The sequence below is a fragment of the Canis lupus genome, chromosome 22 (genome assembly GCF_048164855.1).
Source record: "Canis lupus baileyi chromosome 22, mCanLup2.hap1, whole genome shotgun sequence".
NCBI classification, from domain to species: domain Eukaryota; kingdom Metazoa; phylum Chordata; class Mammalia; order Carnivora; family Canidae; genus Canis; species Canis lupus.
The window spans coordinates 23,043,246-23,061,750 of record NC_132859.1 but is presented as its reverse complement, the minus strand read 5'-3'; the positions used below and the strand labels follow the sequence as shown (position 1 = coordinate 23,061,750).

The window sequence follows — 18,505 nt, the reverse complement described above, 5'->3', positions numbered from 1 at the left end:
TTGTTAGGGATTGCATTGAATCTGTAGATTGCTTTGGGTAGTGTAGACATTTTAACAATATTAATTTTCCCATTCCATGGAATATCTTTCCATGTGTTGTCTTCAATTGTGTTGTCTTCAATTTGTGTTGTCTTCAATTTCTTTAATCAGTGTTTTACACTTTTCAGAGTAACAGGTTTTCACCCCCTTGGTTTAGTTTATTCCTAAGTATTTTATTATTCTTGGCACAGTTGTAAATGGGATTGCTTTCTTAGTTCCTATTCCTGCTACTTCATTATTAGTGTATACAAATACAATGGATTTCTGTATACTGATTTTGTATTCTGCAACTTTACTGAATTCATTTACCATTTCTACTAGTTTTTCTTTCTTTTTTTTTTTTGGTGGAGGCTTTTAGGGTTTTCTAAAGATAGTGTCATCTGCAAAAAGTGAAAATTCTACTTCCTTCTTACCAATTTAGGTATCTTTTATTTCTTTTTATTGTCTGATTGCTTTGACTAGGACTTCCAGGACTATGTTGAATAAATTCTTGTGAGTAGACATCCTTGTCTTGTTCCTGATGTTAGGGAAATGTTCTCAATTTCTCACCACTGAGTATGTTTGTTGTGGGTTTTTCATATATGGCCTTTATGTATGGAATATATATGTTTCCTCTAAACCTACTTCGTTGAGAGATTTTATCATGAATGGATATTGACTTTGTCAAATGCTTTTTTCAGCATTTGAAATGATCATATGGTTTTTATCCTTTCTCTTGTTGATGTGATGTATCACATTGATTGCTTTGCAAATATTGAACCATGCTTGCATCCCAGGAATAAAGCCCACTCGATTGTTGTGAATGATTTTTTAAATGTATTGTTAGATTCTATTAGCTAATATTTTGTTGAGGATTTTTGCAACTGTGTTCATCAGAGATCTTGGCCTCCAGTTCTCTTTTTTTGTGGGTGTCTCTATCTGGTTTTGATATCAGGATAATGCTGGCCTCGTAGAATGAATTTGGAAAGGTTCCTTCCTCTTCTATTTTTTTGGAATAGTTTGAGAAGAATAGGTATTAACTCTTCTTTAAATGTTTGGTAGAATTGACCTGTAAAGTCATCTGATTCTGGACTTTGGTTTGCTAGTTTTTTGATTACTGATCCAATTTCATTGCTAGTAATCTGTCCAAATTTTCTATTTCTTCTTGATTCAGTTTTCAAAGGTGATAGGTTTCTAGAAATTTATCCATTTTTTCTAGGTTGTCCAATCTGTTCCCATACAATTTTTCATATTATAATCCTTTGTATTTCTGTGGTGATGGTTGTTATTTCTCCTCATTTTATTAATTTGAGTCATTTCCTTTTTTTTTTTTTTGATGAATGTGGCTAAAGATTTATGACTTGTTGATCTTTTCAAAGAACTCATTCCTGGTTTTATTGTTCTATTTTTTTTAGTCTCTATTTCTTTTATTTCTGCTTTAATCTTTATTATTTCCTTCCTTTTACTGGGCTTTGGGTTTTGTTTGTTCTTTTTGTAGCTCCTTTAGGTGTAGGTTAACTTGTTTTCTCTTGCTTCTTCAGTTAGGCCTATATTGCTATAATCTTGGTCTGTTGTATTTTCTTTCCTTTCCTTTTTTTTTTTAATTTACATTTTTAAAAATTTAAATTCAATTTGCCAACATATAGTATAACACCCAGTGCTCATCCCATCAAGTGCCCTCCTCAGTGCCCATCACCCAGTTACCGCATCCTCCCCATTTTCCTCCCCTTCTGCAACCCTTTGTTTGCTTTCCAGAGTTAGGAGTCTCTAATGGTTTGTCTCCCTCTCTAATGTTTCCCATTCAGTTCCCCTCCTTTCCCTTATAATCCCTTTCATTATTTCTTATATTCCACGTATGAGTGAAGCCATATGATGATTGTCCTTCTGATTGACTTATTTCACTTAACATAATACCCTCTAGTTCCATCCACATTGAAGCAAATTGTGAGTAGTCGTCTTTTCTGATGGCTGAATAATATTCCATTGTATATATATACACACATATACATATACATCTTCTTAATCCATTTATCTGTTGAAGGACATCATGGTGTCTTCCACAGTTTGGCTCTGTGGATATTGCTGCTATGAACATTGGGGTGTGGGTGTCCTAGCATTTTACTACATGAATATCTTTGAGGTAAATACCCAGTAGTGCAATTGCTAGATCATAAGATAGCTCTATTTTTAACTTATTGAGGAACCTCCACACAGTTTTCCAGAGTGGCTGTACCAGTTCACATTCCCACCAACAGTTTAAGAGGGTTCCCCTTTCTCCACATCCTCTCCAACATTTGTTGTTTCCTGTCTTATTAATTTTCACCATTCTCAGTGGTGTCAGGTGGTATCTCATTGTAGTTTTGATTTGTATTTCCCTGATGGCAAGTGATGCGGAGCATTTCCTCATGTGCTTGTTGGCCATGTCTATGTCTTCCTCTGTGAGATTTCTGTTCATGTCTTTTGCCCATTTCATGATTGGATTGTTTGTTTCTTTGGTGTTGAGTTTAATAAGTTCTTTATAGATCTTCAATACTAGCCCTTTATCTGATATGTCATTTGCAAATATCTTCTCCCATTCTGTAGGTTGTCTTTTAGTTTTGTTGACTGTTCCTTTTGCTATGCAGATGCTTTTTATCTTGATTAAGTCCCAGTAATTCATTTTTGCTTTTGTTTCTCTTGCCTTCATAGATGTATCTTGAAAGAAGTTGCTGTGGCCAAGTTCAAAAAGGGTGTTACCTGTGTTCTCCTCTAGGATTTTGATGGACTCTTGACTCACATTTAGATCTTTCATCCATTTTGAGTTTATCTTTGTGTCTGGTGTAAGAGAATGGTCTAGTTTCATTCTTCTGCATGTGGATGTCCAATTTTCCCAGCACCATTTATTGAAGAGACTGTCCTTTTTCCAGTGGATAGTCTTTCCTGCTTTGTTGAATATTAGTTAACCATAGAGTTGAGGGCCCATTTCTGGTTCTCTATTCTGTTCCATTGATCTATGTGTCTGTTTTTGTGCCAGTACCACACTGTCTTGATGGTCACAGCTTTGTAGTACAGCTTAAAATCCAGCATTGTGATGCCCCTGACATTGGTTTTCTTTTTCAATATTCCTCTGGCTATTCGGGGTCTTTTCTGATTCCACACAAATCTTAAGATTATTTGTTCCAAATCTATGAAGAAAGTCTGTGGTATTTCCATAGGAATTGCATTGAACATGTAAATTGCCCTGGGTAGCATTGACATTTTCACAATATTTATTCTTCCAATCCATGAGCATGGGATGTGTTTCCATCTCTTTGTGTCTTCCTCAATTTCTTTCAGAAGTGTTCTGTAGTTTTTACGGTACAAATCCTTTACTACTTTGCTTAGGTTTATTCCTAGGTATCTTATGGTTTTGGGTGCAATTGTAAATGGGATTGACTCCTTAATTTCTCTTTCCTCAGTCTCCTTGTCAGTGTATAGAAATGCCACTGATTTCTGGGCATTGATTTTGTATCCTGCCACATTGCTAAGTTGCTGTATGAGTTCTAACAATCTTGGGGTCGAGTCTTTTGGGTTTTCTATATATAGTATCATGTCATCTCTGAAATGGGAGAGTTTGACTTCTTCTTTGCCAATTTTAATGCCTTTTATTTTTTTTTTTGTTGCCTGATTGCTGAGGCTAGGACTTCTAGTACTATGTCAAATAGCAGTGGTGAGAGTGGCCATCCCTGTCATGTTCCTGATCTTAGGGGAAAGGCTCTCAGTTTTTGCCCATTGAGAATGATATTTGCTATGGGCTTTTCATAAATGGCTCTTAAGATATTGAGGAATGTTTCCTCTATCCCTACACTCTGAAGAGTTTTAATCAAGAAAGGATGCTGTATTTTGTCAAATGCTTTCTCTGTGTCTATTAATAGGATCATATGATTCTTGTTTTTTCTCTTATTGTTGTGACCTATCACATTGATTGTTTTAGGAGTGTTTAACCACCCTTGTATCCTGGGGATAAATCCCACTTGGTCATGGTGAATAATCCTCTTAGTTTATTGTTGGATCCTATTGGCTAGTATCTTGGTGAGAATTTTTATATCCATATTCATCAGGGATAGTGGTATATAATTCTTTTTGGTGGACCTTTTCTGATTTGGGGATCAAGGTAATGCTGGCCTCATAAAATGAGTTTGGAAGTATTCCCTCCCTTTCTATCCTTTGAAACAGCTTTAGTAGAATAGGTATTATTCTTTAAATGTTTGGTAGAATTCCCCTGGGAAGCAATCTGGCGCTGGACTTGTGTGTCTTGGGAGGTTTTTGATGACTGTTTCAATTTCCTTGCTGGTTATTGGCTTGTTCAGGTTTTCTATCTCTTCCTCTTCCAGTGTTGATAGTTTGTGGGTTTTCAGAAATGCATCCATTTCTCTAGATTGCCTAATTTGTTGGCATATAGTTGCTTATAATACGTTTTTAAAATCATTTGTATTTCCTTGGTATTGGTTGTGATCTCTCCTCTTTCATTTGTAATTTTGTTGATTTATTCTATAGTTCTGGTCTCTATGTCATTGAGCTCTGTTCTAATCCTTATTATCTCTCTTATTCTGCTTTGTTTAGGCTTTATTTGCTGTTCTTTCCCCAATTCCTTTAGGTGCAAGGTATTTGAGTTTTTTCCAATTTTTTGAGGGAGGCTTGTATTGATTGCAATGTATTTCCCCCTTAGGACTGCTTTTTGGGGATCCCTGGGTGGCGCAGCGGTTTGGCGCCTGCCTTTGGCCCAGAGCGCGATCCTGGAGACCCGGGATCGAATCCCACATCGGGCTCCCGGTGCATGGAGCCTGCTTCTCCCTCTGCCTGTGTCTCTGCCTCTCTCTCTCTCTCTCTGTGACTATCATGAATAAATAAATAAAAATCTTTAAAAAAAAAAAAAAAAAAAGGACTGCTTTTTGCTGTATCCCAAAGAGTTTGAACAGTTGTATTTTCATTTTCCTTAGTTTCCATGAATCTTTTTAATTCTTCTCTAATTTCCTGGTTCCATTCATCTTTTAGCAGGATGCTCTTTAACTTCTACGTGTTTCAGTTTCTTCCAAATTCCTTCTTGTGATTGAGTTCAAGTTTCAAAGCATTGTGGTCTGAAAATATGCAGGGGACAATCCCAATCTTATGGTATCGGTTGAGACCTGATATGTGACCCAGTATGTGGTCTATTCTGGAGAACGTTCCATGTGTACTTGAGAAGAATGTGTAGTCAGTTGCATTCAGATGGAATGTTCTGTATATATCTGTGAAATATATTTGGTCCAGTGTATCATTCAAGGTCCTTGTTTCTTTGGTGATGTTGTACTTAGAATATCTGTCATTTGCTGAGAGTGCTGTGTTGAAGTCTCCTACTATTAGTGTATTATTATCTAAGTATTTCTTTACTTTGGTTATTAATTGATATACTTGGCAGCTCCCACATTAGGGGCATAAATATTCATAACTGTTAGGTCTTCTTATTGGATATAGTGTCCCTCTTCATCTCTTACTACAGTCTTTGGTATAAATTCTAATTTATCTGATATGAGAATTGCTACCCCAGCTTTCTTTTGAGGACCATTTGAATGGTAAATGGTTCAATTTCTGTCTATCCTGGAAGCTCTTTATCTCTCCTTCTATTCTGAGTGACAGCCTTGCTGGATAAAGTAGTCTTGGCTGCATGTTTTTCTCATTTAGGGCCCTGAATATATCCTGCCAGCCCTTTCGGGCCTGCCAGGTCTCTGTGGAGAGGTCTGCTGTTAATCTGATATTTCTCCCCATATAAGTTAAGAATTTTCTCTTTATCTTTGGAATTTGAAGTTTCACTATTAAATGTCAAGGTGTTGAACATTTTTTATTGATTTGGGGGGATCCTCTCTATCTCTTGGATCTGAATGCCTGTTTCCTCCCCCATATTAGGGAAGTTCTCAGCTATGATTTGTTCAAATATGCTTTGTGGTCCTCTCTTTCTCTTAGCCTCTTCTGGAATCCCAATTAGATGTATATTCTTCCTTCTCAAGCTATCATTTATTTCACTAAGCCTTTCCTTGTGGACTCTTAATAGTTTTTCTCTTTTTTCCTCAGCTTCCTTCCTTTCCACTTGTCTTCTATGTTATTCACTCTGTCTTCCATCTCATTAACCCTAGCAGTTAGAGCATCCAGTTTGGATTGCATCTCAGTTAAAAACATTTTTAATTTTGGCCAGATTAGATCTCAATTCTGCAGTAAGAAATCTCCTGGGTCCTTTCTGCCTTTTTCCAGAGCCACCAGTAACTTTATAATTGTACTTCTGAATTGAATTTCTGACATCGCATTTAAGTCCATGTTCAGTAACTCTGACAGAGTATTGCTTCTGGTTCTTTCATTTGAGGTGAATTCTTCCTTCTAGTCATTCTGTCCAGTGCAGAGTGGCTATATAAGCGAGCTGAATCAAAAATATCAACCACCACCTAAGTAAAATACACCCTAGATGATTCTGAAGAGGTCAGAGACCAGAAAATAAAAGAAAAAGAACAAAATAAAACAAAAAGACCATTAACATGAAAAACAAATTTTAAAACAAAATAGTAAAAATTAAAAACCAAGGCCAAAAACAAGAATGAAAAGAAGAAAGGAAGGAAGGAAGGGAGGGAGGGAGGGAGGGAGGGAGGGAGGGAGGGAGAGAGGGAAGGAGGGAGGGAGGGAGGGGCTGGATGGTGGTGGTAAGGAAGTGGTGGTGGAGAGAGATTATAGTCTCCCTGAGAGGACCTAGAGGGTGATCCTCTTGGTTCTGAGTGTATTTTGTTCTGTATGTTAGAAGATGCTCAATCCCAAGTTTATATAAACCAGCAATACTTATATAAGGACCCAACATCAACCTCAAAAACATAAACAAGATTAAAGAGGGGGGCATAATGGGAAGGAAGAGTGAATATAGTCTCACAGAATGAAGCAACACGGTGTTCCACGTGGTTCTGGGTGTATTTTGGTCGTGCGTTAGAAGGTACTAACTTCCACCATTGTAAAACAAAACGACAGAAAAAAAAAACAACCATATCTTATATATCTCCCAAAATTAAATTGAATATGTTGAAGGGAATCCAAAAGTGAAAAATATATCTAAGACATCTAATTGTAGAAATATGAAAGTCAAAAGGGAAAAAGCTTAACAATGAAGAGTTGGTAAAATATTACAGTTAAGGCAGGAAAAGAGAAAAAAATATTGGAAATTTTTAACCTGATATAAAAATGAGTCATAATAAGAAAGAAGAAAAAAAGATCCTCTAGTTCTATATACTATTTTCCCTCAGTCCTAGAGCTTTCCAATGCTTCTTGTTCTTATAAACTCACTTTTCCCTTGTTCTTCCAGCAGTTCTGAGGGAGGGGTCTTCTGCACTGATTCTCCGGTGTCTATGCCTGGGTGGAAATGTCCCACCCCTTGCCAGGTGCTGAGCTCAGTATGAACTGTTTATCCCACGAGGCCTTTGTTCCCTAGAGGCCCCACCTCTCCCAGGTGCAAGGTGAAAAGAAGAGAGAAAAAATGGTGCTGGCCAGATTTCCTGCTCTGGAGTCAAGCTCCCCGTGAGTAACCGCAGTCTCCCGTCCACACTGGCCTAGATGCTCCTGGGGGCAGGCGCAGGTGCACTGATCTGTACAGTTTGTGGGGCGCCCAGCAGCAGGAGAATTCTTGCTTTCCTGTGCCCTCCCCACTTCCACCTGCCCCAGGGGGAACGGAGGATAGTCAGCTTTGTCTGCTTTGGCACCCTTGGATCAGGGCCCGTATGCCACTGGACCCACACTCCCAGCGAGGTCTCTCTCGAAAGGAACAGAGGACAACTGCCTCCTTCCATTGCTGGGCTCTAGGGTAAAGGGAGTTCCGGAGCTGGCGCACGTAACCAGCTGGCTTCTCCCAAATGCCCCAGAGGGTTGTGGCACTCTAGCCCTTTACTGAGATCAGACAGTGGTTTGCAGTGAGCTTTTTCCTGGGTGCCCCTCCTCTTATAGTGTCTCCAGGAATCTTGGTGCTTCACTGCCGCTCCTGTGATTTTGCCCTATTTCCCTGCTAAGCACTTTTCCCTCTTTTTCTTTTTTTTTAAGATTTTTATTTATTTGTGAGACAGAGATGGAGAGTGTGGGTGCGGGGGGAGAGAGAGAAAGAATCTGAAGCAGACTCTGCACCAATCACAGAGCCTGACATGGGGCTTGATCCCACAACTGGGAGATCATGACCTGAGCTGAAACCAAGAGTCAGATGCTTAACTGACTGAGCCACCCAGGTATCCTATAGTTTTTGTTTTTCTGAAAAACTCTTTATCTCCCCTTGAAGTCTACATTGATGATAAAGCTCATTTGAGCTGAATTTCTTTGCAGTCCTAAAGACACTGGGCAAAACTCATTCTAATTTAAGTAGGCAGAATTGATGTTTTAACAAAAGGGAAAGAAAAAAATTAAGAGAAAAGTTATGTTTTGTTTATTAAAATGAGAACTTCACATTTTTTTAATGAATAAATAAAGCAGTGATGCTTAAAAAAACCTTTCTGAGTATTTTAGGTTGTACAGTTTTTCCTTTTAGTACTCCCTCACATAGAGTCTAGGTGCTTTTCCACCACTGGCTTTTCCCACTGGGTCTAGAGTGAATGAAACTGCCTGTGAGCCTTCAGAGAGGGGAAATCTCAGTTTCCTCTAGCATTTTGGGACACCAAGAAGTCAGTCCCATTTCCAAGCCAGATGTTCTGGGGACTCACCATTCTGGGGTGCCCAGTGTGGGGCACCAACCCTTCATTCTTCTCCAGAAGTGTCTGTCTGGTGAGATCCCACCCTCTTGTGGGTCAGCACATTGAGGGTGGTTGTTTTTTTGTTTTGGGTCTTTTTGCCAACCATGTCTCTGTTCCTCTTACCCATCTTGATGTGGTCCTTCTATCCTTCATTGTAGACAGAAGTTCATCTATTTTTTTCAGATCTTTTTCAGAGGGAAATGATCCATATGTAGCTGTAGATTTGGTGTGTTCATGTTGGGGGGCGGGGAGTTCAGGATCTTCCTATACAGTCATCTTGGACCTCCCTCTAGCCTACTTAAATTTAAAAACTGATCATTCAGTTTTTGAAAAATTTTAAGTATGTTTGGGGCAATTTGATATGTAAATATGCTTTTTCAACTGTAAACTTTATGAAATTTATATACAGTTAACTTTTTATAGTTCATGTATTTCCACTGAAAATTTAGCCTCCAAATTGAAATGTGTTGTAAATTTAAAATATACTCTATAGATTTTGAGGGGGACAGTATAAAATATCTTAGTATTTTTTTATATTGATTACATGTTGAAATGATATGTGGATATATTAGGTTACACAAAATATATTGTTAAAATTAATTTCACATGTTGCTTTTTACTATTTTTAATGTGGCATCAGAAAATTTAAAATTACACATGTGGCTTGAATTATGTTTCTCTTTCTTCTTCCTTTTTGAGGACAGGCTGGGGGTGGAAGTGTACCTGAGCTTGGCCAACCAAACGCTCCTTAGAGCCCAAGCACATGCCTGCGGCAAGGACAAAGAAATGGTGGGCAGGTTGGAGGATGGTAAGTCACTGCAGGGGTTACTCCTCCTAACTGTGAGTGTCTTGGTGAAATCCTCAGAATTCTTAGTCTTCCACGTCCACACCCACCTAACAGATTCCTTTTTGCTCACATTAGCCATGTTTACAGCCAAACACCCTGACAGACCTGATCAGGAAGTGAGTCTCTGCCCTAACCCTTGTTTCACAGAAATCCCTGGTATACCTTGTTACCACTGAAGTCACACAGTCGCTGGGGAAGCTGAGTCTATATTAAGCTCGTTAGGGAATTCTGATGCTCAGCTAGGGTTGAGATCTTTTAAGAATCTGGCCAGTGAGCAAACAGCCTATGTTATCATACTTCTGATATAGAGGTTAAACAAACTTCCTGGGATCCCTGCTCTCCTACAGGTGAAGGCATTCCATGCATTCAACAAATATTTATTGAGGATCTATTATGCATGCTTCAAGCATTGTCCTATATACTAAGGGTAGAGCAGTGAGTAAAAAAATCTCTCTTTGCTAAAGCATACTTTTTAGTGGGGAATAAAGGGACAATAAGCCAGATTAAAAAAAGAAAGATATCTAATATGTTACATGGTGACAGTTCTAAGAAGAAAACCAAACCAAGGGGGTAAGGAGAGAGAGAGAGAGAGAGTGCGCGCGCACTAGAAGGGCATAGAAATTTAGATGGGATGATCACAGAAGGAAAAACCTAGAATGTCACATTTTCAGGAAAGGAGCAAGCCTTGAAAATATGGGGGTGGGGAAAGAGCTTTCTAGGCAAACAGAAAAGTGCAAAGAGCTTAAGGTAGAACCTTGGGCTTGAAGTTGACAAAAAGTTCCTTAATTAGGCCACTCCAATTTTCGAGGGTAAAAACTGCTCAAGGTTTCTGCATGCTGGAAGCTGCCACTGAGGAGAGGTGCTGGGCAGGACTAGCTTGTCCTGAAGGGTGAAAGGAGAAGGTCAGAGTTCTGTGCATGGAGTTGGTGGGACTGTTGCCTTAATGACTTCTTCAACCTTGTGTAACTTGGTGTGTCATTTTGGAATTTGCATTCACTCTTGCTAATTTAAGGAATCTCAAAAGGATTAGGAATGGAGTAAGCAGCTTCTAGGCCAGACACCACCTGTGGCCAGATGGCAGCCCCACTACACCCAGAGTACTCCTTGCTAAGGAGCGAATCTCTGACTCTCATGAGAGGCACTATGCATGTTTTCAGCCAGGTGACTGAGAGCTAGGTCTTTGAACTTTAGCCAGGAACACCTTATTTCCAGGGTACCATCTAATCCTGGCCAGCACATGGAGACGGGGACTTACGTACACCTGTCTGTCCAAGTGTACTCTAGGGACAGATAGCCTGTTAATAGTTGGATTTTGATTTTTTTCTTCATGCATGTGGATAATCAAAAGTAAAATTAGAGTAGCCTAATTTCCCAAGAGTAGGTGGAGAGCTTTCCCTCCTACACAGGGAGGAACATTTTGAATGGACAGCCTCAGCCTGCTGGAATGAGAAAACCCAGAAAGGCTCTCTTGCACATTCTGTCCTCATGAGAGGACCCTATTTTTAATAAGAGACAAATATTTCTAATTTAAGAAAAAAAAATCTGGGATACTGGAGAAACAGCAGAAGACCAGTGTGGTTGATGTGGGGTAAGGACAAAGAATGGTAGAAACTGAAGTGAGAGGTAAGGGCATTGTGGGGAAGAGGCATCTACAATCTCCACCTTCACTCATTTTGAAAGAGCGTAACATGAGTCTTCACCAGGGTGGTGAAGGAGTGCTGCCCATCAGCCATCAGCCCAGCAGGTGAAGGAGTGCTGCTGAAGTGCCGTCCTGAGAGAGGTAGCAGTCCAGGATAATCACCCTTTGTTTGTTCACATAGTTTTGGTGAAGATAAGGCAGAGAAAAGCCCTTGTTTCACAGAGCTTATCACACTAGACACACACAAGAATGTGTGTGAATTTTCTTCATGATAAACACATAATGAGAACTACTGAAAAAAAGAGAAAGAAAAATATTGAGGCAGGGTCACAAACCCTAAATGGTCTTTGCCCCGAATTAAGTGAGGACACTTCCCAGAATCCTGTTTATTTGGAAACTTGGAAATTCTAGCGATCACCAACAGTGGTTTTATTTTCTTAGGAGTCCTGACTTCCCTTTGCACCGAGTGCTGGTCACAGCACTCTGGCTGATTAGATTGGATTGGAAAGCAGGAAAACTTAAAAAGTGTGTGCATTCCCCTGGATTGTTAAATACTCATGAAGCCTTATTTCAATCACCTGATTTGCCCAAACTGCTGTGCACCCTTCTATGCTGGGGCACCAGTGTCCTCTCCAGCTACCTGTAACCCATTGTAGGTCTGTGTTCATGGGCCAGAGCTTAAGCTCTGCTCTGCTCCATCTGCAGGCATATAAATAAATGCTTTGCCCTCTCACCAACTACAAATCAGGGATCATCCATGCTCATTCATTCATACTTTTTTTTTTTTGAGTGCTTATGATCATACTTTCTGCTCTATGTTTCCAAGGTAAAATATCAAAGATCAAAAAGATTCTTAACTGGCTACACCCCTGGACAAGCTCTACTCAACTCCCATGACTGCTTTTGTGTGGAGCCTTGTGGAAACTTCTCTGTCAGGCTGTCATGAGGCCCTTCCTCCCTGCTGCTGACCACCTGCAAATCTTGGAGACGTCTTGATGGGTACAACACTGCCTGATGAACTCTCCTTCTTCCTGTCTTCCTGCCAGGTGGTTACTAAAGAGGGCAACTTGTCATTTCGAAACCATGTAGCATGGCTGACTGTCTCAGGTGTACTGCTGTATAGTGACTCCCAGGGACAGCCAGCCTGAGGACAGCCTAGAAATGGCTCTGAGCTCCCATGCTTACAGTCAGTCCATTCATTCACCATGGGCCAAGGAAAAGCATCCCTCATCTTTTCCTTCTTTGGAGACTGGAATTTTCTTTTCAAAACAACCCTCACTATTCTTTGTAACATTGTATGTAAATCAAATGAAAGGTAGGGGAGAGAAGTGAATATGGGCCACATGGAGTGACTTGCCATAGGGATGGTTGAGTATATGGCAGATATAGATAAAAACAGATGAATTGAAATAAGTCAACCAGCAATTGCACCAGATTTCCTCAAAGATACGGGACAAAATTACCACAAAATTTTAAGTACCAGACATAACCTTTAATTTTTTTAAAGATTTTATTTATTTATTCATGAGAGATACAGAGGGGGAGAGAGGCAGAGACACAGGCAGAGAGAGAAGCAGGCTCCATGCAGGGAGCCTGATGTGGGACTCGATCCCAGGTCCCCAGGATCACACCCTGGCTGAAGGCAGTGCTAAACCACTGAGCCACCCGGGCTGCCCCAACCTTTAATTTTAATTGTTCAGAAACCATCCTGATTTCTAAGTCACAACTTTTAAAACTAGAAATAAGGTTCGATAGCTTGGGTTGTAAGATTTTATCTGCTTCAAATGAGGAAACCTTATAAAATATTGTGGTTTAGAAATATCTAAGTGCTTCTACATAGCTTCAATGATTATCACAATACACTCTCAGTAGGTAAAGCTCCTCTAGATTAAATGGTTAATCCCTGGGTAGGGAAAGAAAAATGAGGTGCAGAGAGATTAAGGCTCAAAGGCAAATGTTTCAGAGGCCCATGTGACACACAGGAATCAGAGTCCAGGTCTGTCTGTGTCAAATGTCTGCTCTCCATTCCAGGAAGACATTTAAATTACCTTTGGACATCAATAAATGTATGTGATGTGTATGCTAATAAAACAAGAGTTTTAAAGTTTTTAGAAATAAAAATATTTCCACTTGAACATTTAAAATTTTACCAGTTAATGGTCCAATGGCATGCATACTAGAAAGGTAACAAGAAACAGATGAAATTAAGTTTAATAATAAATTTTAATTCAGTACAGGCATACCTCAGAGATGCTGCAGGATTGGTTCCAGACTACCACAATAAAGTGAATGTGGCAAAAAAGGAAATCAAACAAATTTCCTGGTTTCCCAGTGCATATAAAAGTTATATTTACACTATACTGTACTCTTAAGTATGCAATAACCATTGTCTAAAAAAACAGTGTAAACACCTTAATTAATGCTTTAGGGTTGCCTGGCTGGTTTAGTGTGTGGAGCATGGGACCTCTGATTTCAGGGTTGAGAGTTTGAGCCCAACGTTGGGTGAAGCGATTACTTAAAAAAATACTTTATTGCTAACAAAAATTGCTAACCATCACCTGAACTTACTTTTTTTTTTTTTTAAGATTTTATTTATTTATTCATGAGAGATACACAGAGAGGGGCAGAGACACAGGTAGAGGGAGAAGCAGGCTCCTTGCAGGGAGCCTAATGTGGGACTCGATCCCGAGACCAGGATCACACCCTGAGCCAAAGGCAGAGGCTCAACTGCTGAGTCACCCAGGCGTCCCCATCACCTGAACTTTCAGTGAGTCTTTTTGCTGGTAGAGGGTCTTGCCTCGATGTTGATGGCTGCTCACTGACCAGGGGAGCGGCTGCTGAAGTTCGAAATGGCTGGGGCAATTTCTTAAAATAGGACAATGAAGTCTGCTGCATGAATTGACTCTTTTCCTCATGAACTAATTCTCTGTAGTGTGTGATGCTATTTGATAGCATTTTACCCACAGGAGAACTTCTTTCAAAATTGGAGTTAAAACTCTGAAATCCTGCTGCTGCTTTATCAACTAAGTTAATGTAATATTCTAAATCTCTGTCATTTCAACAATCTTTACAGCATCTTGATTTTTTTTTTTCACAGCATCTTGATTTACCTCAAGAAACGACTTTCTTTGCTCATCCGTAAGAAGCAGCACCTCATCCATTCCAGTTTAATCATGAGATTGCAGCAGGTCAAATGTAATAATAATGGATGACTTTGAAATACTGAAAGAATTATTAAACTGTGACACAGAGACCTGAAGTGAGTAAATGCTGTTGGAAAAATGGCATGGACTTGCTTGATGCAGAGTTGCCACAAACCTTTAATTTATAAGAAGTTCAAAAAGTGAAGCACAATAAAACAAGGTATGCCTTATATTTGCATTTCATCATTTCGATATGTAATCACTACTTAAAAAGTACTGAGATATTTTACCTTTTTTTCATACTAAGTCATCAAAATTTGGTATGCATTTTACACTTACTCTGTTTCTTAATTTGGATGCTAAATTTTCAGCCAAAATACTGTACTTAGACTTCATAAAATTTACATTTGATAAAGTCAATTCACATACCCAAGTTATTGCAAAGCATACTTAAAAGTTTCCCAGTAACTGAGTTAAGAATCAGTATTTAATTAAAATTCTCAACAATCAAAAGTTCCTCGGTTGCACTAGGCACAATTAAAGTGCCCAAGAGTCACATGTGGCCAGTGGCCATTATCTTGGGCAGCACTGATTTAAAGAGCTACGAGGATGTTTGCTTAGGAGGTTGATATTAACAGGGTGGCATTCTGAGAAGACAGTTTGTAAGGTCTTCTCAAAATTAAAGAACTTTTTGTAGCTTAAACTACCCACTGTTCTCATCAACATAGTATACTTAATTAAATTTTTTCTTAATATTTTTTCATAATATGCATGTTTTATTTATTCATTTTAAAAATTTATTTATGATAGTCACACAGAGAGAGAGAGAGAGAGGCAGAGACACAGGCAGAGGGAGAAGCAGGCTCCATGCACCGGGAGCCCGATGTGGGATTCGATCCCGGGTCTCCAGGATCGTGCCCTGGGCCAAAGGCAGGCGCCAAACCGCTGCGCCACCCAGGGATCCCTATGCATGTTTTATAGCAAACTTGAAACTGTATCAGATTTTATGTATAAATGCTTTCTATTGAATTAGGAAAAGGCTTCTCTGAATTCTAAAGTGATTCTATTAGCCACGTGTCTTTCTCCAGTGCAAATATGGTAGTACTACAAAGTGTTCAACTACCCCTTAAAGCCCACCATAGTTTATACAAGCAATAACTCCTTGAATATTTACTCAAATGGAACAATTCTTGGGAATCAGTAAGTGAAGATATGTTTATGCCTATGGTTTAGCTCTCCAGTTTACTTCATTATTTCTTTACAAGTTGAGTGTTTGAAAAATAAAGCCTAACACATGGTAATAAGCTAAATGATGGCAGCTATAGAATTTCTTATTTAACTTAAACCTTTGTGACCCTTGAAATTATAATACCCAATGATCAAAACAGATGCTCAGATCTTTACTGAACATGAGTAATTAAGCCTGTGCTCACACTGGTGCAAAGCTGGAACAAGGCACAAATGCCAGAGCCGGTGAAGTGTCTGGTGAGACGCCGCCGCCCCCTACATCTTGGACTTCGCGTCTCTGGCTTGATCCCGCAGCTCCATTGCTGCGATTGTTGAGAGGTGGACTTCATCAGGCCCATCTGCTAAGCGCAGAGCCCGAGTTAGGGCATACCTGTGAACACAAAAGGAGCAGGAATAGCAGGAGTTATCTAGGAGGAACATGGTGCTTTAACATCAGTCACTCTGACTCTAAGCCAAGACAATTCATTTTTGAAATCTTGCCACGGCAGTGACAAGAGAAAGAGCACAAAGAGAATCAAGGAGAGTAAGCCACTGAAAGTTCTCACTTTGGGAAGAGGAATCTTAAATGGCCCAGTGCAATGGGCTTAATCTCAGTCTTGGTTTGCTTTAGGGTTCTAGAAGTTGCTAGAACTAAGAGATATCTTAGGTAAGCCACAAGGAATGAAGTATAATACACTATACACTATAAATATGTGGTAATATATTTCATTCTTATGGTCAAAAATTGATGGGAAAAACTGTGGGGCACCCAACTCATCTCCAGTGTCGGAGAGAAGGTATCATGGGGACTGTGCAGTAACGGGCACTGGAGAGTTCAACTCCCAGCCTCCAGGACATGACATGGTCACTGGCCTGAGGCATCCCTGCGGAGGTGGCAAACAGTCCTAAAGACATACCTAAGCCTGGCTCTGGGTGCCCTTTGCCATATGTGCTCCTGTCTGATCATTCTGGTTTCAGGGTGAACCCCTATGTCATTTCCTCAATAGCCCACGAACCCCAATGTCCCCCCCTCAGTGTAAAAGTTGACACCATTGAGTGAAGGGTATAATTGTAATCATAAGAGTAACCATTTATTGTACTGGGCACCTGTATTACCTCATTTAGCCTTCAATTATACTTTAAGTTAGTATCTTTTTTTTTTTTTTTAAGGTTTTATTTGTTTGGGAAAGAGAGCATAGGCGGTGGGAGAGGGAGAAGCAGACTCCCCGCCTAGCAGGGAGCCCGATGAGGGCCTCGATCTGAGGACCCCAGGATCATGACCTGAGCCAAAAGCAGATATTTAACCAACTGAGCCACCCAGGGCCCCCGAGTTAATATCTTTCTTTTCTTAAACAATTAGGATCAAAGCAGCTGTAGATTTTTAATTCCATTCTAAGCCTGTCAAGTGTAGATGATTACTAAGTGACATCTACTTACATATTAGCCAGAGGGAAATCCTGGGAAACGCCTGCACCTCCACATACTTGGATTGCCCGGTCAATAATTTTGCAGACAGCCCTAGGGGCAGCCACTTTAATCATTGCAATCTACATAAGCAAGATATAAAAAGAATGTTTCTTTCTTAGACAATACACAATGTGGGAAAATTTGATATAATCTGTATTTTCTCTGTGAAATGAGACAAGGGAACTTTCCCACATGAATTCACCCACTGAAACAGGATCTTTGATGGAAGCCAACAAAGAGATCTGTTGTAATGTGGCTAGTGGCCATATTTCAGTCAATACAGACATTCTGGAAAAATCTCTTCCAAATCATATTTTATTATTTATAACTTGTCTTGTTTCCAAAAGGATTTAAGGCAGCTGATAAATCACATCATCACCTTAGGGATCATAAAAAGATTTTAAGAGCCTTCATTAATCACTTTTCTCTTAGCAATTTTTATTGGTTTTTAGAATGAATTGAGTGATCATGTTCTTACTCCATATAAGCCAGAAACATAAAAAGGTAGGAGAGGCATTTTTTTTTTTAAGATTTTATTTATTTGTCAGAGAGAGTATATAAGCAGGGGGAGTGGGCAGAGGGAGAAGCAGACTCCCCACTGAGCAAGTAGCCTGAAGCAGGACTCGATCCCAGGACCCTGCAATCATGACCTGAGCCAAAGGCAGATGCTTAACCAACTGAGTGACCCAGGCGTCCTGAGAGGCATCTTTCATGAAACATTTATACTCTGTGGTAGCAAAGTGCTATGCACTCTTTATCATCTTGGTCACTCTTCACTAGAACCCTAGGCCATAGGCAGAAAGGTCAAATACTTTTTGCTCAAGGCTACCTGGCAGAAAGTGCCATCCTGGGTATAATTCCAAATCTGCATAGTCTAGGATTTCCCTACACTCTGTTGCTGCATCCCAAGAATGCTGAAGATATTCTGCATCCTGAAAATCATTCCCTAAAAAAGTGACATATATTTATAATCTTAATACTAAAATCACATGGAAGCTTCCAAAATTCTGAGTGCCATCAAGGTACCACAAAACCTGAAATGCCCAGTGGGAGAAAGGAACTGAAGGTTTGGCAGACTGTGGTCCAAGGGACCTCACCTCCTTCTTAGCGGCAGCGCTGCCCAAAGTGTCAATGCTGTGGGCGGCTTTCAGGGTCAACAGACGTATCTTCTCAATGGCAATGCGGCTTTCGGCAATCCAGTGAGCCACAACCTCCTGCAGGGGGGGAGCAAAGGGAGCAAAAAGGAGTGATAAACTGGCATGAGTCCATATCTATCACAACCATCTGACACACTGTAGGCCAAGGACTGTTCCCAGCCTTACTGTTTTTTAATGGAAGAGTTAATTCGTTTGATATATACCAACCAACCATATATTTGTGGAATGCTACAGTTAACACTGCTAGATGTTGGAAAAAAATTGTATTTGCT

General features: G+C 39.8%; 1 protein-coding gene and 1 long non-coding RNA gene across 3 annotated transcripts in view; one reads left to right on the top strand and one right to left on the bottom strand.

Moving 5' to 3' along the window:
* LOC140614021 (uncharacterized) overlaps nucleotides 1-12,204 on the top strand; it is a 28,613-nt gene extending 16,409 nt beyond the window's left edge. Inside the window, exons 2-3 of the long non-coding RNA XR_012014920.1 lie at nucleotides 9,453-9,561; nucleotides 12,066-12,204. This is a non-coding gene — a long non-coding RNA (uncharacterized lncRNA). The remainder of the gene's footprint in view (nucleotides 1-9,452; nucleotides 9,562-12,065) is intronic.
* Nucleotides 12,205-12,730: 526 nt separating this feature from the next.
* Nucleotides 12,731-18,505, bottom strand: part of ACAD11 (acyl-CoA dehydrogenase family member 11) — a 110,447-nt gene continuing 104,672 nt past the window's right edge. Inside the window, exons 18-20 of one of the 2 annotated variants that reach the window (XM_072792758.1) lie at nucleotides 18,174-18,290; nucleotides 17,047-17,156; nucleotides 12,731-16,000 (exon numbers count right to left, since the gene is read on the bottom strand). In XM_072792758.1, the coding sequence (XP_072648859.1) occupies nucleotides 15,886-16,000; nucleotides 17,047-17,156; nucleotides 18,174-18,290 (342 nt within the window). In that variant the 3' untranslated portion in view covers nucleotides 12,731-15,885. The remainder of the gene's footprint in view (nucleotides 16,001-17,046; nucleotides 17,157-18,173; nucleotides 18,291-18,505) is intronic. The other variant, XM_072792757.1, reaches the window with a different exon arrangement.